Source organism: Panulirus ornatus, chromosome 61 (assembly GCF_036320965.1).
Source record: "Panulirus ornatus isolate Po-2019 chromosome 61, ASM3632096v1, whole genome shotgun sequence".
NCBI lineage: Eukaryota > Metazoa > Arthropoda > Malacostraca > Decapoda > Palinuridae > Panulirus > Panulirus ornatus.
In genome coordinates, this window is record NC_092284.1 from 5,009,050 (window position 1) to 5,032,603 (window position 23,554).

Below are 23,554 nucleotides of genomic sequence, written 5' to 3' on the forward strand. Positions count from 1 at the left end.
ACTGAGTGTGAACGAATGGGGCCTTTGGTATTTTTCCTAGCGCTACCTCGCACACATGAGGGAGGAGGGGGTTGTTATTCTATGTGTGGCGAGGTGGCGATGGGAACAAATAAAGGCAGACAGTATGAATTATGTACATGTGTATATATGTATATGTCTGTGTGTGTATATATATGTGTAAATTGAGACGTATAGGTATGTATATTGTGCGTGTGTGGACATGTATGTATATACATGTGTATGTGGGCGGGTTGGGCCATTCTTTCGTCTGTTTCCTTGCGCTACCTCGCTAACGCGGGAGACAGCGACAAAGCAAAATAAATAAATAATTTTTTTTTTTTTCAAACTATTCGCCATTTCCCGCGTTAGCGAGGTAGCGTTAAGAACAGAGGACTGGGCCATTGAGGGAATATCCTCACCTGGCCCCCTTCTCTGTTCCTTCTTTTGGGAAATTAAAAAAAAATTGAGAGGGGAGGATTTCCAGCCCCCCACTCCCTGCCCTTTTATTCGCCTTCTACGACACGCAGGGAATACGTGGGAAGTATTCTTTCTCCCCTATCCCCAGGGATAAATAAAATAAAATAAATAAAACACATATGAGATGGCCAAGATTGGACCATATATATACATGTACATATTCATACTAGCTTCCCTTCATCCATTCCTGGCAACCCCCTGCCTGACAGGAAACAACATCCCCACCCAGTGTCAGTGAGGTAGCACCAGTAAAACAGACAAAAAAGGCCACATTCGTTCACAGTTTCCAGCTATCATGTGTAATGCACCAAAACCACAACTCCATACCCACATCCAGGCCCCACAGACCTTTCCATAGTTTACCCCAGATGTTTCACATGCCCTGGTTCAGTCCATTGACAGCATGTCAACCCTGGTTTACCACATCATTCCAGTTCACTCCATCCCTTGCATGCCTTTCACTCTCCTAAATGCTTAGGCCCCAATCCCTCAAAATCCTTTTCACTCCATCCTTCCACCTCCAATTTGGCCTCCCGCTTCCTATTGTTCCCTCCATCTCTGACACATATATCTTCTTTGTCAACCTTTCTGCACTCACATCCACTAGAATAAAAATCACATTACAAATAGGATATCATGAATTTTTAAGTGAAGGCTCCAGAAAGATCTCGTACATTGAAAAAATTTGTAAATTTTTCTAACTCTGGTACTTGGGAAAGTCAACCTGAAATGTTTATGAAATACAAACTGGCTGTAAAAACTAGCTAGAAGACTCACTTAACCATTTGCTGTAATCATACTTATGAAAGTCTTGTTTGAACTTCTCACAGACAAGAAAACACATCTGTAATATGACTACTGGAAGGCACGACCGATTTGCTGCGGCAAGTGACATAGGACAACATTCTACTCTCCTAAGGTTGTTTACTGTATGTAGTGATGTGGTGGTGACGAAGGCTTAGGGCCAAAGATAAAATTACATGTATGATTAAAGGGTGCTGGAGAGAGATGCAAGTTACAAATGTTACTGGCAGATGCTCCTAACTTTAGCGTGTTCCACAGATAGTGATGCAACTCACGTAACTCAAGGTAAGTGTATCATTATTATTACCCTGTTACCCTACATGTGTATCATTATTATTACTCTGTTACCCTACAAGTGTATCATTATTATTACTCTGTTACCCTAGAACCCATTTTATTTAGTTACTTCAACCTCAAGGCAACGCCCCTCACGGGAGTAAGGTAAAGTAGGCTTCTCCGGAGTAAGAAAGTTCTTAATGATGCTATATACTTTTCCTGTAGATGTGGTTTTACCACTTCCAAGCTGAGTCTGCTAATACCTGCCAGATGTAATCTCATCTCTCAAAACACAGGTAAAGTGTGACAACAATATCAAAGTGAATAACCAAGACGTATTAGTGCTACCTACCTGAACCAGGGAGACACCCAGCATAAGCAGGCAGAGCGACAGCCAGTGGATGGGACTGAGGCGCTTGCCAAGCATTACCCATGAGAATATGGCCGTTGTCAGGATTTTCAACTGATACGTCACCTGAGGAGAATGAGGATTCATAATTACAAATGCTTATGACTGAAGGCCGGTAATCTTATAAACCTAAAATATGGAGATTCCTGTTCCAACTAATGGCTTAAATAAAGGATATAAAGCAGTGAATCATGGACAGGTCCTAGGGGGCCTGCTTGTGCAAAGGGAACTCTGGTTTAAGCACATTATGCATGAGGGCCAGAGAGTGGATGTAAGCAAACGAGGCAATTTCTTCATTTGCTTGTGATGCCACCTTACTAATATGGAAAATGGCAAACTCATAAAAATAGATGAAGGTTTCTTGTTTCACTGGCCGAGGTAAAAGGGCTTTATTGGACAAACCTTAAACTACATAATTACACTTCAGTATCAATTATCTGTGTTTTTAATCACAAAATTCTCTTGGTTATCCATACAATTAAATCATCAAAAACGCAATTACAAGGTTGCCACAGCTCCATCTCTTTGACAGGATTTGATAATGATCATAGCAGATTAAAAAGTCATCATATTTCTAATTCCCTTGTATGTTATCAAGCTAACTCAAGTGAAAATGGAGGATATGACTGAACAAAATTTACATCATGATTTGTCAACATCATATACAGAGACGATAAACATGTTACTGTATTGTAAAGCCATCCCCTGCATTACGGAAAGGAAGTGTTCTTGAAAAACTGTCCCTAATGCAAGAAAACTGTTAAAATACTAAAATTCTTTACCAAAAATTAATCTACATGGTAAATGAAAAAGTAAAAACAATTAAATATTATGCCAATAGGTTTCACAAAAAGATATGGGGAAGAAGAGGGTTCTGAAAGAAAGTAAGCTTGGAAAAAAGGCTTGTGACATGAGATACCAGAAGAAACTAAATGTAGAATGGCAAATGGTGATAAAAGCACTGTTTAAATGTGCAAGAGAAGTGTGTGGCATGTAAAAAGTTGGAGGAGGGCAGGAGACACAAGGTAGGGAGTGGTGGGATGACAAAATCAAGTTGCTAGCGAAACTAAAAAGGGAGGCGTATAGATATCATTTGCTTGGAAGAAGTGCCAGTGGCAGAGATGCATAGGAGAAAGCAGTACGTGGTTAACAGGAACGTGCATGGGTTGAAAAATAGAGCAAATTAGAGTTGGGGTGAATGAGTATCAGTAAACCCGACAAAGAATAAAAAAAGTCTGAAAGGATGTTAATAATATGAAAAAAGAGAACAAATGGGAATATTGGCAAAGGGGAAAATGGGAAGTAGTAACATGCAGAAATGAGGTGTAAAGGAAATGACGCGAGTATTCTGAAGGATTGTTAAATAAGTTTCGATGACAGGATGGCAGAAGTGGAATGTTTTAGTCAAGGAGGTACGGGAAGTAAGTCTGGACAATGGCTTGGTGAGATGAGAGGTGGTGAAAGCCTTGCACAAGATGAAGTGCAACAAAGTGGCTAGGGTACATGAGGCTGAAGTTAAATTTCTGAAGAATAGGGGCCATCGTGTTGTTGACTGGTCAATTAGGATTTTCAACACATGTATGACCCATGGCGCATGTGTGAGGTGAGGGTGGGTCTGCAGGAGTGCATGATGTCAGCATGTCTGTTTAAAGGGACATCTCAATACATGCAAATTATGTTCTTGAAAACAGTCATATAAATAAGAAACGTGTAAATCAAATAATGCAACTAATGAAGATAACAGGGATTCATTATTTGTAAGACAGTACCAAACAATATACCAGTGAAAAACTACAGAATACATGTACCAGGAAATATAAAACATTATAATATACATACTATACACTGAATTCTATCAATCAAAACAGAAAATAAACTATGAATCCTGGTGCAATCCTCTCTTCATGGGAAATGTATGTTCTCAAATGCAGTCCCTTCCAAAATATTCCAGTTTCACCCATATTAAAACTCTGCTTAGGAGAATCATCAACTTCCTCGACAATGGTTTTTGGAGTTCCCTAGAAATTTTCAGCAATAACAACGTCAGCAGAAGCACCCCCACTAGTCATGCTGATGATGTGGCAATTGTAGATTTTTGCAAAATTCACACACCAACCACGACTTGCTTGAAACGTATTCACTGCTCTTTCTTTCACTGCCAAGCCATCATACACACTCTGGGCCTTTGCTTGTATCACAAGCATGCTGATGGGAACATTTTTATGAATGCGATGTTTGATCCACATGCTTAACATTCATTCCATTCTCTCCATGATCAAACTTTGGGAATCTTAAATGCACTGATTAATATTCCACTCTCAAACTCCAAGATCGTCTCTGTGCTCTCACAATTAGTCCATAAAGTAGGTTCACCATGTCCACACGTCCACGACTCACTAAGCTGTCCCTTCACCTTTCTCATAATGGCTCACTGAAGGATGTGTGGAAAGAAAGATTACTATCTTTAATGGCAAAGATGGGTACGTTTGTATGGTAGTCCCATCAGTGCTGTATGGAGGCAATGGGTGAGCCTTAAACAAAAATGTAAAGGAGTGGCTGAATGTGTTGGAAATGAAATGTCTGAGGACAATACGTGGTGTGTGGTGGGCTGACTGAATAAGAAATGATGGGTAAAAGAGAAGTTTGGTACTAAAAGAAATATCTTTGAGAAAGCATGAGAGGTGTGCTGAAATGGTCTGGACATACCGAGAGGATGAGTAATGAGAGGAAACTAAGAAAAGGGGGAATCAAGGAGGAGGTGGAAGGATGGGGTGACAGATGCTTTGGAGGTGAACATGAAAGAGGGCATGAGGTATCCAAGGGATAAAGCTTTACCAGGGCATATGAAGCAGTCTGGGGAAACCATAGAAAAGTCTGTGGGGTCTGGTAGTAGATATAAGGTTATTGTTTTGGTGCATTACACGATTGCAAAAGATGGGATGTGAGCAAATGAGACATTTCTTTATCTGTTCCTGACACTACCTCGCTAATGCAGGAAATGGCAAACATGAATGAAAGAAAATAAAAACACAATATATGGGGGAGGGGGCAAAGGTTCTGGGAGCATTGAAAAATGTGTGAAAGGCAAGAAAGTTGTCTCCGAGAGCAAAAATGGGTATGCTTGAAGGAATAGTGGTTCCAACAACACATACAGGAGGGTGAAAGGCATCCAAGGAATAGAGTGAATTGGAAAGATGTGGTATACCGGGGTTGACTTGCTGTCAATGGGTTGAACCAGGGCATGTGAAGCAACAGGAGTAAACCATGGAAAGTTTTGTGGGGCCTGGATGTGGAAGGGGAGCTGTGGTTTTGGAGCATTACAAATGAAACTAGAGACCGGGTATGAACGAATGTGGCCTTTATTGTCTTTTCCTAGTGCTACTTGGAGGGGGGGGGGGGGGTGCTATTTCATGTGTGGTGGGGTGGCAATGGGAATGGATGAAGGCAGCAAGTATGAATATGTACATGTGTATATATGTATATGTCTGTATGTATTATTTTTTTTATTATACTTTGTCGCTGTCTCCCGCGTTTGCGAGGTAACGCAAGGAAACAGACGAAAGAAATGGCCCAACCCCCCCATACACATGTATATACATACGTCCACACAAGCAAATATACATACCTACAAGCTTTCCATGGTTTACCCCAGACGCTTCACATGCCCGGATTCAATCCACTGACAGCACGTCAACCCCGGTATACCACATCGCTCCAATTCACTCTATTCCTTGCCCTCCTTTCACCCTCCTGCATGTTCAGGCCCCGATCACACAAAATCTTTTTCACTCCATCTTTCCACCTCCAATTTGGTCTCCCTTTTCTCCTCGTTCCCTCCACCTCCGACACATATATCCTCTTGGTCAATCTTTCCTCACTCATTCTCTCCATGTGCCCAAACCACTTCAAAACACCCTTTTCTGCTCTCTCAACCACACTCTTTTTATTTCCACGCATCTCTCTTACCCTTACGTTACTCACTCGATCAAACCACCTCACACCACACATTGTCCTCAAACATCTCATTTCCAGCACATCCATCCTCCTGCGCACAACTCTATCCATAGCCCACGCCTCACAACCATACAACATTGTTGGAACCACTATTCCTTCAAACATACCCATTTTTGCTTTCCGAGATAATGTTCTCGACTTCCACACATTCTTCAAGGCCCCCAGAATTTTTGCCCCCTCCCCCACCCTATGATCCACTTCCGCTTCCATGGTTCCATCCGCTGCCAGATCCACTCCCAGATATCTAAAACACTTCACTTCCTCCAGTTTTTCTCCATTCAAACTCACCTCCCAATTGACTTGACCCTCAACCCTACTGTACCTAATAACCTTGCTCTTATTCACATTTACTCTTAACTTTCTTCTTCCACACACTTTACCAAACTCAGTCACCAGCTTCTGCAGTTTCTCACATGAATCAGCCACCAGCGCTGTATCATCAGCGAACAACAACTGACTCACTTCCCAAGCTCTCTCATCCCCAACAGACTTCTGTATGTATACGTTGAAATATATAGGTATGTATATGTGTGCGTGTGGGCGTTCATGTACATGTGTATGTGGGTGGGTTGGGCCATTCTTTCTTCTGTTTCCTTGCGCTACCTAGCTAATACAGGAGACGGCAATTAAGTATAATTATTAAAAAAAAATGTGAATTTCACAGAAAAAGTGTTAAAGATATTATCTAACCATATTTCTATTATCCATAGCTGTTCCTACTTGTATCTGGCAGATTAAATGCAAACAAGTATCTTAAAGAAAAAGATACGCAAATCTGTGGTGCCCAACTCTAAACCCACAAACCGGCTAAAGGACAGAAACATCAATCTTTTTTTGCAGTAGATATGCTTTTACAAACTAACAGTGATTTCAATAATGAAATACAAGTTTGTTGAACAAACATAAGTCATCTTGCTTACCTGATAGGTGGCGGCATCAAGATTGGACAGAGCAATAAAAAGCAAGTTGTTCTGGACCACATATAAGAAAGCAGGAACGGCTAACTTCAAAGTTTCCCACACGTTAAGAACTACGTCTTCATAAAGCCGAGTGAAAGTTGCTTTTAGTGCTTTCCCTGTAACAAAATGGAAAAAAAAAAATCCTAGTTTTCTTTCTTCCAATCAAAATGCAAAATCCTACAACAAAAAACATGGTTTCAGGAAACAAAATTCATTACATTCAATGTGATACACTTCAAGCATAGCATAATATTTCTTACTTTACTTCTAACACAAATTCATTTGTCATAAGTGTAGCTAAAGGAACAGGACTAACTTTAACTAGTTACAAAGTCAACTTCTTGGCCAGTAACATCGTAATATATGGGGTATACCCCATATAAAGTTTATACATGACCTTACCAGAACACCAATGCAACTGGACCAAAGCAATTATAGTTGCTGTATTAATGATTAACACAGAGGATATCATAGGGGTTTTGTACGACATAAGACATTCAAATCGGGAGCGGGGGGCCAGAAATCCTCCCCTCCTTGTATTAACTTTCTAAAATAGGAAACAGAAGAAGGAGTCACGCGGGGAGTGCTCATCCTCCTCGAAGGCTCAGAGTGGGGTGCCTAAATGTGTGTGGATGTAACCAAGATGTGAAAAAAGGAGAGATAGGTAGTATGTTTGAGGAAAGGAACCTGGATGTTTTGGCTCTGAGTGAAACGAAGCTTAAGGGTAAAGGGGAAGAGTGGTTTGGGAATGTCTGGGGAGTAAAGTCAGGGGTTAGTGAGAGGACAAGAGCAAGGGAAGGAGTAGCAATACTCCTGAAACAGGAGTTATGGGAGTATGTGATAGAATGTAAGAAAGTAAATTCTCGATTAATATGGGTAAAACTGAAAGTTGATGGAGAGAGGTGGGTGATTATTGGTGCATATGCACCTGGGCATGAGAAGAAAGATCATGAGAGGCAAGTGTTTTGGGAGCAGCTGAATGAGTGTGTTAGTGGTTTTGATACACGAGACCGGGTTATAGTGATGGGTGATTTGAATGCAAAGGTGAGTAATGTGGCAGTTGAGGGAATAATTGGTATACATGGGGTGTTCAGTGTTGTAAATGGAAATGGTGAAGAGCTTGTAGATTTATGTGCTGAAAAAGGACTGATGAATGGGAATACCTGGTTTAAAAAGCGAGATATACATAAGTATACTTATGTAAGTAGGAGAGATGGCCAGAGAGCGTTATTGGATTACATGTCAATTGACAGGCGTGCGAAAGAGAGACTTTTGGATGTTAATGTACTGAGAGGTGCAACTGGAGGGATGTCTGATCATTATCTTGTGGAGGCTAAGGTGAAGATTTGTATGGGTTTTCAGAAAAGAAGAGTGAATGTTGGGGTGAAGAGGGTGGTGAGAGTAAGTGAGCTTGGGAAGGAGACCTGTGTGAGGAAGTACCAGGAGAGACTGAGTACAGAATGGAAAAAGGTGAGAACAATGGAAGTAAGGGGAGTGGGGGAGGAATGGGATGTATTTAGGGAATCAGTGATGGATTGCGCAAAAGATGCTTGTGGCATGAGAAGAGTGGGAGGTGGGTTGATTAGAAAGGGTAGTGAGTGGTGGGATGAAGAAGTAAGAGTATTAGTGAAAGAGAAGAGAGAGGCATTTGGACGATTTTTGCAGGGAAAAAATGCAATTGAGTGGGAGATGTATAAAAGAAAGAGACAGGAGGTCAAGAGAAAGGTGCAAGAGGTGAAAAAAAGGGCAAATGAGAGTTGGGGTGAGAGAGTATCATTAAATTTTAGGGAGAATAAAAAGATGTTCTGGAAGGAGGTAAATAAAGTGCGTAAGACAAGGGAGCAAATGAGAACTTCAGTGAAGGGCGCAAATGGGGAGGTGAAAACAAGTAGTGGTGATGTGAGAAGGAGATGGAGTGAGTATTTTGAAGGTTTGTTGAATGTGTTTGATGATAGAGTGGCAGATATAGGGTGTTTTGGTCGAGGTGGTGTGCAAAGTGAGAGGGTTAGGGAAAATGATTTGGTAAACAGAGAAGAGGTAGTGAAAGCTTTGCGGAAGATGAAAGCCGGCAAGGCAGCAGGTTTGGATGGTATTGCAGTGGAATTTATTAAAAGAGGGAGTGACTGTATTGTTGACTGGTTGGTAAGGTTATTTAATGTATGTATGGTTCATGGTGCGGTGCCTGAGGATTGGCGGAATGCTTGCATAGTGCCATTGTACAAAGGCAAAGGGGATAAGAGTGAGTGCTCAAATTACAGAGGTATAAGTTTGTTGAGTATTCCTGGTAAATTATATAGGAGGGTATTGATTGAGAGGGTGAAGGCATGTACAGAGCAACAGATCGGGGAAGAGCAGTGTGGTTTCAGAAGTGGTAGAGGATGTGTGGATCAGGTGTTTGCTTTGAAGAATGTATGTGAGAAATACTTAGAAAAGCAAATGGATTTGTATGTAGCATTTATGGATCTGGAGAAGGCATATGATAGAGTTGATAGAGATGCTCTGTGGAAGGTGTTAAGAATATATGGTGTGGGAGGAAAGTTGTTAGAAGCAGTGAAAAGTTTTTATCGAGGATGTAAGGCATGTGTACGTGTAGGAAAAGAGGAAAGTGATTGGTTCTCAGTGAATGTAGGTTTGCGGCAGGGGTGTGTGATGTCTCCATGGTTGTTTAATTTGTTTATGGATGGGGTTGTTAGGGAGGTAAATGCAAGAGTTTTGGAAAGAGGGGCAAGTATGAAGTCTGTTGGGGATGAGAGAGCTTGGGAAGTGAGTCAGTTGTTGTTCGCTGATGATACAGAGCTGGTGGCTGATTCATGTGAGAAACTGCAGAAGCTGGTGACTGAGTTTGGTAAAGTGTGTGGAAGAAGAAAGTTAAGAGTAAATGTGAATAAGAGCAAGGTTATTAGGTACAGTAGGGTTGAGGGTCAAGTCAATTGGGAGGTGAGTTTGAATGGAGAAAAACTGGAGGAAGTGAAGTGTTTTAGATATCTGGGAGTGGATCTGGCAGTGGATGGAACCATGGAAGCGGAAGTGGATCATAGGGTGGGGGAGGGGGCGAAAATTCTGGGGGCCTTGAAGAATGTGTGGAAGTCGAGAACATTATCTCGGAAAGCAAAAATGGGTATGTTTGAAGGAATAGTGGTTCCAACAATGTTGTATGGTTGCGAGGCGTGGGCTATGGATAGAGTTGTGCGCAGGAGGATGGATGTGCTGGAAATGAGATGTTTGAGGACAATGTGTGGTGTGAGGTGGTTTGATCGAGTGAGTAACGTAAGGGTAAGAGAGGTGTGGCAATAAAAAGAGCGTGTTGATGAGAGCAGGAAGAGGGTGTTTTTAAGAGGTTGGGCACATGGAGAGAATGAAGTGAGGGACTGTATTGACCAAGAGGATATATGTTGTCGGAGGAGGACGGGAAGTGGATGCAGAGGGAGAGACCATGGAGGTGGAAAGATGGAGTGAAAAGGATTTTGTCGTGATCGGGGTCCTGAACATGCAGGAGGGTGAAGAGGAGGGCAAGGAATAGAGTGAATTGGAGTGCTGTGGTAACCGGGGTTGACGTGCTGTCAGTGGATTGAATCAAGGGCTTGGAGCGTCTGGGGTAAACCATGGTAAGCTGTGTAGGTGTATATTTGCGTGTGTGGCGTATGTATATACATGGTGTTATGGGGGGGGTTTTTGGGCCATTTCTTGGTTATGTTTTCCTTGCGCTACCTCGCTAACGCGGGGGGACAGCGACAAATTTATAATAATATAATAAAATAAAAAGACATTCAAAGTGTTTCAAATCTTCAATAATTTCTAAAGCACAGCTTTCCCATGTACCAAATAACAATCTACAGTCACTTTTTTCAGCTTCTTACCTGCAAACAGAAACAGCAAGACCCTTTTAAAGTATAAGAGGTCACAGACGTGAGTGACAATACATTGTACTATAAGCATGAGAGTCACGCAGTACCAAACTCTCACTATGGCTTGATTCTTATATGGTCCATCTATTTCACCCATACACGTGGATAGTCGCAAAATCGGCTTCCATTTTCAATTAATGCTTTCATACTGTGTTGAACTGTAAATACCGTATTAGTGTTAATGCAGCCCATACCACACAGACCACACCAGTAATCAGCAAAACGTTTACCCATACCTTTTTGCATGTCCTACACAAATGCTGATATATTGTGGGAGGGTAAGTTCTAGTAGTGCAATGAGCCCCTTACTACCATTGATCCATCAGTTCTTCCTTGCCCACTGATTCAGTCTTTCTGATTCATTGTGGTTAATTACCTGTGGGCTTGCTGGTTTTCAGTAACAATCACATGCTCACTCCATCTTATGTAAAAATCCCAACATTAATTCACATAAGTTGTTTTCCTTAACTTTAATCTTTCTGTAATAAGCAGTATATGCTACCTGATGAATGGCAAACTTCTTATCATAAGTATATAAAGTTCAAGTTACAAGGCTCCACAGTGTAAACTCTCTCCATACTGTAACATAGGCACTAACTCTGTAAAGTTTGTAACAGAAAAAAAGAAAAATGCAACACTTTTCTATACATTGGCAGAACACTTGGTGCTCCATACATTGGCAGAAACTGCACTCATACATCTGGCAGAACGAAATGTCTTATGCCAGCTCACGAAAGGCCATCCCAGATGTCTCACAGCATTGGTATAAACAACTGCGTCAAAATTGTTTGTAATTTTGTTATACATAGCATTTCGGGCCACAGTTCGAAAAGGATAGTTTTTTGTTAAATTATTCAAAAGCTACAGCACCAGGAACATGGACGCTGACTCTTCACCCGCTTGCAGCGCTAAGGTGAAAAGGAATAATGATCAAAGAAATGACTCCTTCCAGATTTCTATGTTTTAAAAATCCCAAAGAAAGTCAGCTTAAGTAACTCTGATGAAGGAGAAACAGCAGTCGTAATACTTATAAGGCTGATGGATGGAGTGGTGGATTGTCCGACTTTAGCGCCGAAGTAGATCAATTGTCGAGGTCTGCACGGAAAGACCAAGACTTGGGTCTTATGAAAGGAGTTGCTTCTTGAGCCATCCTCCACTTTGGCACGCCCCACCAAACATGGGGCTGCTTCTTCTCTGGCTGACCCATCACAGTTTACCTGTACGACGTGAGCAAGAGAGTCAATTATGCAACAGATCCATCTCCCCTATTCTGTACATGGAATGATTTAATGTTAAAAACTGATGGATGTCCACTGAAAAAAAACAGTTACCTAACAGGGTTCACTTTTCTTCCTAGCATTTACATTGTGAGCTTCATTCATCTAACAATCACCCCATTACATTATCATATAAATATATATGAAGGTGGGTGGATGTGCTGGACCTGAGATGTTTGAGGAATATTGGTGTGAGGTGTTATGATCGAGTAAGTAATAACAGGGTAAGAGCTTGTGGTAATAAAAGACTGTGGTTGAGAGAAGCAGAATTTTGTGGGGGTTTTTGAAATGGTTTGGTCACATGGAGAGGAAAGAGTGAGGAAAGATTGACCAAGAGGTCTATTTGTCAGAGTTGGAAGGGAACGAGGAGAAGTGGGAGACCAAGTGGAGGGTGGACAAGATGGAGTAAAAAAGATTTTGAGTGATTGGGGCTTGGAAATGTAGGTGGGTGAAAGCTTGCTAGGAATAGAATGAAGTGGAACACTTGTGGTATACTGGGGTCGATGTGCTGTCAATGCAATTGACCAGGGCATAGAAGTGTCAGGGTAAACCATGGAAAGCTTTGTGGGGCTTGGATGTGGAAAGGGAGGCTTGTGGTTTCGGTGATTTAATGAGAGCTAGAGACTGAGTGTGTACAAATGTGGCCTTTGTTTTTTCTTAGCGCTACCTCACACACATGCGGGTGGGGAGGGGTTGTCATTTCATGTGTGGCTGGGTGGCGTACGGGAAGGGAATGAATAAGGCAGACAGTATGATTCTGTACATGCGTATATATGTATAAGTCTGTGTGTGTATATAATGTATACGTTGAGATGTATAAGGAATGTATATGTGCTTGTGGTGGAGTGCATGTGGGTGGTTGGGCATTCTTTCATCTGTATCTTGCGCTACTCGGCTATGCGGGAGACAGCAACAAGTTATGAAATAAATAAATATATATAAATATATTATATAAATATATTCTATTATATAATATATATATATATATATATATTATATATATATATAATATCGCTTGTATTACTTTTAAAAATGGGAACAGAAGAGGAGTCAGCGGGGAGTGCTACAGCCTCCTCGAAGGCTCAGAGTTGGGGGGCCCAAATGTGTGTGGAAAGTAACCAAGATGTGAAAAAAGGAGAGGGTAGTAGTATTTTTTGGGAAAAGGAAAATGGATGTTTTGGCTCTGAGGGGAAAAAGAAACTTAAGGGTAAAGGGGAAAGTGGTTTGGGGAAAGTCTGGGGGGTAAAATTTAGGGGTTAGGAGAGGACAAGAGCCAAAAGGAAGGAGTTGCAATTTCTCCCGAAAACAGGAGTTTGGGAGTATGTGATAGAATGTAAGAAAATTAAAATTTTCGATTAATATGGGTTAAAAAATGAAAATTTTTGGGGGAGAGGGGGGTTTTTTTATTGGTGGATTTTGCACCCGGGGAAAGGAAGAAAGATCGAAGGGGAAAAATGTTTTTGGGGGCAGCCGAATTTAAAAATGTTTGTGGTTTTGATCACGGAAACCCGGGTTTTAGTGATGGGTGATTTGAATGCAAAGGTGAGTAATGTGGCAGTTAAGGGAAAAAATTGGTTTTTAAAAAGGGGGGTTCAGTTTTGTAAATTTTGGGAAAAGGTTTTAAAAGCTTGTGATTTTTTGTGCTGAAAAAAGGGGCTGATGAAATTTGGGGGACCTGGTTTAAAAAGCGAGATATACAAAAAGTATTTCTTTTGTAAGTAGGAGGAAAGGCCAAGGGGAGCGGTTTTTGGGGTTAAGTAAATTGACAGGGTGCGAAAAAGAGATTTTGGATGTTAAAGTCTGGGGGGTTTAACTGGAGGGAAGTTGATCATTTTTTGTGGAGGCTAAGGTGAAGATTGATTTGGGTTTTTTAGAAATTTAAAAGTGAAAGTTTGGGGGGAAGAGGGTGGTTTAGAGTAAGTGGCTTGGGAAAGGGCCTTGGGGGGGATTGTTTCCCGGAGGGGGTGATTTCAGATGGGAAAAAAGGGGAGAAAACAATGGAAAAAGGGGGTGGGGGGGGAATGGATGTATTTAGGGGAATCAGTGATGGATTGCGCAAAAGATGCTTGTGGCATGAGAAGAGTGGGAGGTGGGTTGATTAGAAAGGGTAGTGAGTGGTGGGATGAAGAAGTAAGAGTATTAGTGAAAGAGAAGAGAGAGGCATTTGGACGATTTTTGCAGGGAAAAAATGCAATTGAGTGGGAGATGTATAAAAGAAAGAGACAGGAGGTCAAGAGAAAGGTGCAAGAGGTGAAAAAAAGGGCAAATGAGAGTTGGGGTGAGAGAGTATCATTAAATTTTAGGGAGAATAAAAAGATGTTCTGGAAGGAGGTAAATAAAGTGCGTAAGACAAGGGAGCAAATGAGAACTTCAGTGAAGGGCGCAAATGGGGAGGTGAAAACAAGTAGTGGTGATGTGAGAAGGAGATGGAGTGAGTATTTTGAAGGTTTGTTGAATGTGTTTGATGATAGAGTGGCAGATATAGGGTGTTTTGGTCGAGGTGGTGTGCAAAGTGAGAGGGTTAGGGAAAATGATTTGGTAAACAGAGAAGAGGTAGTGAAAGCTTTGCGGAAGATGAAAGCCGGCAAGGCAGCAGGTTTGGATGGTATTGCAGTGGAATTTATTAAAAGAGGGAGTGACTGTATTGTTGACTGGTTGGTAAGGTTATTTAATGTATGTATGGTTCATGGTGCGGTGCCTGAGGATTGGCGGAATGCTTGCATAGTGCCATTGTACAAAGGCAAAGGGGATAAGAGTGAGTGCTCAAATTACAGAGGTATAAGTTTGTTGAGTATTCCTGGTAAATTATATAGGAGGGTATTGATTGAGAGGGTGAAGGCATGTACAGAGCAACAGATCGGGGAAGAGCAGTGTGGTTTCAGAAGTGGTAGAGGATGTGTGGATCAGGTGTTTGCTTTGAAGAATGTATGTGAGAAATACTTAGAAAAGCAAATGGATTTGTATGTAGCATTTATGGATCTGGAGAAGGCATATGATAGAGTTGATAGAGATGCTCTGTGGAAGGTGTTAAGAATATATGGTGTGGGAGGAAAGTTGTTAGAAGCAGTGAAAAGTTTTTATCGAGGATGTAAGGCATGTGTACGTGTAGGAAAAGAGGAAAGTGATTGGTTCTCAGTGAATGTAGGTTTGCGGCAGGGGTGTGTGATGTCTCCATGGTTGTTTAATTTGTTTATGGATGGGGTTGTTAGGGAGGTAAATGCAAGAGTTTTGGAAAGAGGGGCAAGTATGAAGTCTGTTGGGGATGAGAGAACTTGGGAAGTGAGTCAGTTGTTGTTCGCTGATGATACAGAGCTGGTGGCTGATTCATGTGAGAAACTGCAGAAGCTGGTGACTGAGTTTGGTAAAGTGTGTGGAAGAAGAAAGTTAAGAGTAAATGTGAATAAGAGCAAGGTTATTAGGTACAGTAGGGTTGAGGGTCAAGTCAATTGGGAGGTGAGTTTGAATGGAGAAAAACTGGAGGAAGTGAAGTGTTTTAGATATCTGGGAGTGGATCTGGCAGTGGATGGAACCATGGAAGCGGAAGTGGATCATAGGGTGGGGGAGGGGGCGAAAATTCTGGGGGCCTTGAAGAATGTGTGGAAGTCGAGAACATTATCTCGGAAAGCAAAAATGGGTATGTTTGAAGGAATAGTGGTTCCAACAATGTTGTATGGTTGCGAGGCGTGGGCTATGGATAGAGTTGTGCGCAGGAGGATGGATGTGCTGGAAATGAGATGTTTGAGGACAATGTGTGGTGTGAGGTGGTTTGATCGAGTGAGTAACGTAAGGGTAAGAGAGATGTGTGGAAATAAAAAGAGCGTGGTTGAGAGAGCAGAAGAGGGTGTTTTGAAGTGGTTTGGGCACATGGAGAGAATGAGTGAGGAAAGATTGACCAAGAGGATATATGTGTCGGAGGTGGAGGGAACGAGGAGAAGAGGGAGACCAAATTAGAGGTGGAAAGATGGAGTGAAAAAGATTTTGTGTGATTGGGGCCTGAACATGCAGGAGGGTGAAAGGAGGGCAAGGAATAGAGTGAATTGGAGCGATGTGGTATACCGGGGTTGACGTGCTGTCAGTGGATTGAATCAAGGCATGTGAAGCGACTGGGGTAAACCATGGAAAGCTGTGTAGGTATGTATATTTGCGTGTGTGGACGTATGTATATACATGTGTATGGGGGGGTTGGGCCATTTCTTTCGTCTGTTTCCTTGCGCTACCTCGCAAACGCGGGAGACAGCGACAAAGTATAATAAAAAAAAAAATAATATAAGTTTGTTGAGTATTCCTGGTAAATTATATGGGAGGGTATTGATTGAGAGGGTGAAGGCATGTACAGAGCATCAGATTGGGGAAGAGCAGTGTGGTTTCAGAAGTGGTAGAGGATGTGTGGATCAGGTGTTTGCTTTGAAGAATGTATGTGAGAAATACTTAGAAAAGCAAATGGATTTGTATGTAGCATTTATGGATCTGGAGAAGGCATATGATAGAGTTGATAGAGATGCTCTGTGGAAGGTATTAAGTATATATGGTGTGGGAGGAAAGTTGTTAGAAGCAGTGAAAAGTTTTTATCGAGGATGTAAGGCATGTGTACGTGTAGGAAGAGAGGAAAGTGATTGGTTCTCAGTGAATGTAGGTTTGCGGCAGGGGTGTGTGATGTCTCCATGGTTGTTTAATTTGTTTATGGATGGGGTTGTTAGGGAGGTAAATGCAAGAGTTTTGGAAAGAGGGGCAAGTATGAAGTCTGTTGGGGATGAGAGAGCTTGGGAAGTGAGTCAGTTGTTGTTCGCTGATGATACAGCGCTGGTGGCTGATTCATGTGAGAAACTGCAGAAGCTGGTGACTGAGTTTGGTAAAGTGTGTGGAAGAAGAAAGTTAAGAGTAAATGTGAATAAGAGCAAGGTAATTAGGTACAGTAGGGTTGAGGGTCAAGTCAACTGGGAGGTGAGTTTGAATGGAGAAAAACTGGAGGAAGTGAAGTGTTTTAGATATCTGGGAGTGGATCTGGCAGCGGATGGAACCATGGAAGCGGAAGTGGATCATAGGGTGGGGGAGGGGGCAAAAATTCTGGGGGCCTTGAAGAATGTGTGGAAGTCGAGAACATTATCTCGGAAAGCAAAAATGGGTATGTTTGAAGGAATAGTGGTTCCAACAATGTTGTATGGTTGCGAGGCGTGGGCTATGGATAGAGTTGTGCACAGGAGGATGGATGTGCTGGAAATGAGATGTTTGAGGACAATGTGTGGTGTGAGGTGGTTTGATCGAGTGAGTAACGTAAGGGTAAGAGAGATGTGTGGAAATAAAAAGAGCGTGGTTGAGAGAGCAGAAGAGGGTGTTTTGAAGTGGTTTGGGCACATGGAGAGAATGAGTGAGGAAAGATTGACCAAGAGGATATATGTGTCGGAGGAGGAGGGAACGAGGAGAAGAGGGAGACCAAATTGGAGGTGGAAAGATGGAGTGAAAAAGATTTTGTGTGATCGGGGCCTGAACATGCAGGAGGGTGAAAGGAGGGCAAGGAATAGAGTGAATTGGAGTGATGTGGTATACCGGGGTTGACGTGCTGTCAGTGGATTGAATCAAGGCTTGTGAAGCGTCTGGGGTAAACCATGGAAAGCTGTGTAGGTATGTATATTTGCGTGTGTGGACGTATGTATATACATGTGTATGGGGGGGGTTGGGCCATTTCTTTCGTCTGTTTCCTTGCGCTACCTCGCAAACGCGGGAGACAGCGACAAAGTATAATAATATAAATAAAATAAAAAGACATTCAAAGTGTTTCAAATCTTCCAAAAATTTCTAAAGCACAGCTTTCCCATGTACCAAATAACAATCTACAGTCACTTTTACAGCTTCTACCTGCAAATGAAACAGCCAAGACCCTTAAAGTATAAGATGTCACAGACGTGATGTGACAAAACATTGTACAATAAGCATGAAGAGTCACACGCTGTACCCAAAGCTCTCACTATGGCTGATACTTATATGGTCCATCTCATTTCACCCATACACCGTGGATAGTGCAAAATACGGACTTCCATTTTCAATAATGCTACATACTGTGTTGAAATGTAAATACCGTATTAGTGTTAATGCAGCCCATTACCACACAGCACACCAGTAATCAGCAAAACAGATACCCATACATATTTGCATGTCCTAACACAAATGCTGATATATTGTGGGAGGGTTAGTTATAGTAGTGCAATGAGCCATTACTACATTGACCATCAAGTTCCTCTCCTTGCCCCACGTTTCAGTCTTTCTGCTTCACATAGTGGTTAATTACATGTGGGCTGCTGGCTTTCAGTCAACAATCACATGCTCACTCCATCTTATGTAAAAAATCCAAACACGTAATTCACATAAGTTGTTTTCCTTAACTTTAAATATTTCTGTAATAAGCAGTATATGCTACCCCTGATGAATGGCAAAATCTTATCATAAGTATATAAAGTTCAAGTTACAAGGCTCCACAGTGTACAACTCTCTCCATACTGTAAACATAGGCAACTACACTACTGTAAAGGTGTAACAGAAACAAGAAAAATGCAACACTATACTCATACATCTGGCAGAACACTGTGCTCATACATCTGGCAGAAAACTGCACTCATACATCTGGCAGAACGAAATGTCTTATGCCAGCTCACGAAAGGCATCCCCAGATGTCTCACAGCAGTGGTATAAACAACTGCGTCAAAATTTGTTTTGTATTTTTGTATACATAAGCATTCTCGGGCACAGTCAAAAGGATAGTTTTTTGTTAAATATTCAAAAAGCAACAGCACAGGACATGGACGCTGACTCTTACACCCGCTGCAGCGAAAGGGTGAAAAGACTAATGATCAAAGAAATAACTCCTACCAGATTCTATGTGTAAAAATCCCAAAGAAAGTCCCAGCTTAAGAACTTCAGATGAGAGAACAGCAGTCGTAATAATATAAGGCTGATGGATGGACGTGGTGGATGTCCGACTATAGCGCAGAAGTAAGACCATTGTCGATGTCTGCACGGAAAGCACCACAAGACTTAGGGTCTTAAGGGAAAGGAGGTGCTTCTTGAGCCATCCTCCACTGGCACGCCCCACCAAACCTCGGGCTGCCTTCTTCTCTGGCTGACCCATCACAGTTTACCTGTACGGAGTGAGCAAGAGAGACAATTATGCAACAGATCCATCTCCACCTATTATGTACATGGAATGATTTAATGTAAAACTAGAAGGATGTCCACTGAAAAAAACAGTACCTAACCTGGGTTCACTTTTCTCCAGCATTAACATGTGAGCTTCCCTTTCCTCTAACAATCACCCATTACATTAATTCATATAAATATATATGAAGGTGGGTGGATGTGCTGGAAATGAGATGTTTGAGGACAATATGTGGTGTGAGGTGGTTTGATCGAGTAAGTAATAACAGGGTAAGAGATGTGTGGTAATAAAAAGACTGTGGTTGAGAGAGCAGAAGTGGGTGTTTTGAAATGGTTTGGTCACATGGAGAGAAAGAGTGAGGAAAGATTGACCAAGAGGATATATGTGTCAGAGGTGGAGGGAACGAGGAGAAGTGGGAGACCAAATTGGAGGTGGAAAGATGGAGTGAAAAAGATTTTGAGTGATTGGGGCTGGAACATGTAGGAGGGTGAAAGGCTTGCAAGGAATAGAATGAAGTGGAACAATGTGGTATACTGGGGTCGATGTGCTGTCAATGAATTGAACCAGGGCATAAGAAGCGTCTGGGGTAAACCATGGAAAGCTTTGTGGGGCTTGGATGTGGAAAGGGAGCTGTGGTTTCGGTGCATTATACATGAGAGCTAGAGACTGAGTGTGAACAAATGTGGCCTTTGTTTTTTCTTAGCGCTACCTCACACACATGCGGGGGGAGAGGGTTGTCATTTCATGTGTGGCTGGGTGGCGACGGGAATGAATAAGGGCAGACAGTATGAATTATGTACATGCGTATATATGTATATGTCTGTGTGTGTATATAAATGTATACGTTGAGATGTATAGGTATGTATATGTGCATGTGTGGACGTGCATGTGGGTGGGTTGGGCCATTCTTTCATCTGTTTCCTTGCGCTACCTCGCTAACGCGGGAGACAGCAACAAAGTATAATGAAATAAATAAATATATATATATATATATATATATATATATATATATATATATATATATATATATATATATATATATATATATATATCGCTTGTATTAACTTTCTAAAATGGGAAACAGAAGAAGGAGTCACGCGGGGAGTGCTCAGCCTCCTCGAAGGCTCAGAGTGGGGTGCCTAAATGTGTGTGGATGTAACCAAGATGTGAAAAAAGGAGAGATAGGTAGTATGTTTGAGGAAAGGAACCTGGATGTTTTGGCTCTGAGTGAAACGAAGCTCAAGGGTAAAGGGGAAGAGTGGTTTGGGAATGTCTGGGGAGTAAAGTCAGGGGTTAGTGAGAGGACAAGAGCAAGGGAAGGAGTAGCAATACTCCTGAAACAGGAGTTGTGGGAGTATGTGATAGAGTGTAAGAAAGTAAATTCTCGATTAATATGGGTAAAACTGAAAGTTGATGGAGAGAGGTGGGTGATTATTGGTGCATATGCACCTGGGCATGAGAAGAAAGATCAAGAGAGGCAAGTGTTTTGGGAGCAGCTGAATGAGTGTGTTAGTGGTTTTGATGCACGAGACCGGGTTATAGTGATGGGTGATTTGAATGCAAAGGTGAGTAATGTGGCAGTTGAGGGAATAATTGGTATACATGGGGTGTTCAGTGTTGTAAATGGAAATGGTGAAGAGCTTGTAGATTTATGTGCTGAAAAAGGACTGATGATTGGGAATACCTGGTTTAAAAAGCGAGATATACATAAGTATACTTATGTAAGTAGGAGAGATGGCCAGAGAGCGTTATTGGATTACGTGTTAATTGACAGGCGTGCGAAAGAGAGACTTTTGGATGTTAATGTGCTGAGAGGTGCAACTGGAGGGATGTCTGATCATTATCTTGTGGAGGCTAAGGTGAAGATCTGTATGGGTTTTCAGAAAAGAAGAGTGAATGTTGGGGTGAAGAGGGTGGTGAGAGTAAGTGAGCTTGAGAAGGAGACCTGTGTGAGGAAGTACCAGGAGAGACTGAGTACAGAATGGAAAAAGGTGAGAACAATGGAAGCAAGGGGAGTGGGGGTGGAATGGGATGTATTTAGGGAATCAGTGATGGATTGCGCAAAAGATGCTTGTGGCATGAGAAGAGTGGGAGGTGGGTTGATTAGAAAGGGTAGTGAGTGGTGGGATGAAGAAGTAAGAGTATTAGTGAAAGAGAAGAGAGAGGCATTTGGACGATTTTTGCAGGGAAAAAATGCAATTGAGTGGGAGATGTATAAAAGAAAGAGACAGGAGGTCAAGAGAAAGGTGCAAGAGGTGAAAAAAAGGGCAAATGAGAGTTGGGGTGAGAGAGTATCATTAAATTTTAGGGAGAATAAAAAGATGTTCTGGAAGGAGGTAAATAAAGTGCGTAAGACAAGGGAGCAAATGGGAACTTCAGTGAAGGGCGCAAATGGGGAGGTGATAACAAGTAGTGGTGATGTGAGAAGGAGATGGAGTGAGTATTTTGAAGGTTTGTTGAATGTGTTTGATGATAGAGTGGCAGATATAGGGTGTTTTGGTCGAGGTGTGTGCAAAGTGAGAGGGTTAGGGAAAATGATTTGGTAAACAGAGAAGAGGTAGTGAAAGCTTTGCGGAAGATGAAAGCCGGCAAGGCAGCAGGTTTGGATGGTATTGCAGTGGAATTTATTAAAAAAGGGGGTGACTGTATTGTTGACTGGTTGGTAAGGTTATTTAATGTATGTATGACTCATGGTGAGGTGCCTGAGGATTGGCGGAATGCGTGCATAGTGCCATTGTACAAAGGCAAAGGGGATAAGAGTGAGTGCTCAAATTACAGAGGTATAAGTTTGTTGAGTATTCCTGGTAAATTATATGGGAGGGTATTGATTGAGAGGGTGAAGGCATGTACAGAGCATCAGATTGGGGAAGAGCAGTGTGGTTTCAGAAGTGGTAGAGGATGTGTGGATCAGGTGTTTGCTTTGAAGAATGTATGTGAGAAATACTTAGAAAAGCAAATGGATTTGTATGTAGCATTTATGGATCTGGAGAAGGCATATGATAGAGTTGATAGAGATGCTCTGTGGAAGGTATTAAGAATATATGGTGTGGGAGGAAAGTTGTTAGAAGCAGTGAAAAGTTTTTATCGAGGATGTAAGGCATGTGTACGTGTAGGAAGAGAGGAAAGTGATTGGTTCTCAGTGAATGTAGGTTTGCGGCAGGGGTGTGTGATGTCTCCATGGTTGTTTAATTTGTTTATGGATGGGGTTGTTAGGGAGGTAAATGCAAGAGTTTTGGAAAGAGGGGCAAGTATGAAGTCTGTTGGGGATGAGAGAGCTTGGGAAGTGAGTCAGTTGTTGTTCGCTGATGATACAGCGCTGGTGGCTGATTCATGTGAGAAACTGCAGAAGCTGGTGACTGAGTTTGGTAAAGTGTGTGGAAGAAGAAAGTTAAGAGTAAATGTGAATAAGAGCAAGGTTATTAGGTACAGTAGGGTTGAGGGTCAAGTCAATTGGGAGGTGAGTTTGAATGGAGAAAAACTGGAGGAAGTGAAGTGTTTTAGATATCTGGGAGTGGATCTGGCAGCGGATGGAACCATGGAAGCGGAAGTGGATCATAGGGTGGGGGAGGGGGCGAAAATTCTGGGGGCCTTGAAGAATGTGTGGAAGTCGAGAACATTATCTCGGAAAGCAAAAATGGGTATGTTTGAAGGAATAGTGGTTCCAACAATGTTGTATGGTTGCGAGGCATGGGCTATGGATAGAGTTGTGCGCAGGAGGATGGATGTGCTGGAAATGAGATGTTTGAGGACAATGTGTGGTGTGAGGTGGTTTGATCGAGTGAGTAACGTAAGGGTAAGAGAGATGTGTGGAAATAAAAAGAGCGTGGTTGAGAGAGCAGAAGAGGGTGTTTTGAAGTGGTTTGGGCACATGGAGAGAATGAGTGAGGAAAGATTGACCAAGAGGATATATGTGTCGGAGGTGGAGGGAACGAGGAGAAGAGGGAGACCAAATTGGAGGTGGAAAGATGGAGTGAAAAAGATTTTGTGTGATCGGGGCCTGACATGCAGGAGGGTGAAAGGAGGGCAAGGAATAGAGTGAATTGGAGCGATGTGGTATACCGGGGTTGACGTGCTGTCAGTGGATTGAATCAAGGCATGTGAAGCGTCTGGGGTAAACCATGGAAAGCTGTGTAGGTATGTATATTTGCGTGTGTGGATGTATGTATATACATGTGTATGGGGGGGGGGGGGTGGGCCATTTCTTTTGTCTGTTTCCTTGCGCTACCTCGCAAACGCGGGAGACAGCGACAAAGTATATAAAAAAAAAAAAATATATATATCGCTAC

At 42.1% G+C, this 23,554-nt stretch overlaps 1 protein-coding gene across 1 annotated transcript in view; it reads right to left on the reverse strand.

Moving 5' to 3' along the window:
* Nucleotides 1–23,554, reverse strand: part of LOC139767502 (UDP-N-acetylglucosamine transporter-like) — an 86,775-nt gene that overhangs the window by 46,288 nt on the left and 16,933 nt on the right. The window contains exons 2-4 of the mRNA XM_071696929.1: nucleotides 18,983–19,251; nucleotides 6,901–7,055; nucleotides 1,910–2,032 (exon numbers count right to left, since the gene is read on the reverse strand). Of these exons, the coding sequence (XP_071553030.1) occupies nucleotides 1,910–2,032; nucleotides 6,901–7,055; nucleotides 18,983–19,241 (537 nt within the window). The 5' untranslated portion in view covers nucleotides 19,242–19,251. The remainder of the gene's footprint in view (nucleotides 1–1,909; nucleotides 2,033–6,900; nucleotides 7,056–18,982; nucleotides 19,252–23,554) is intronic.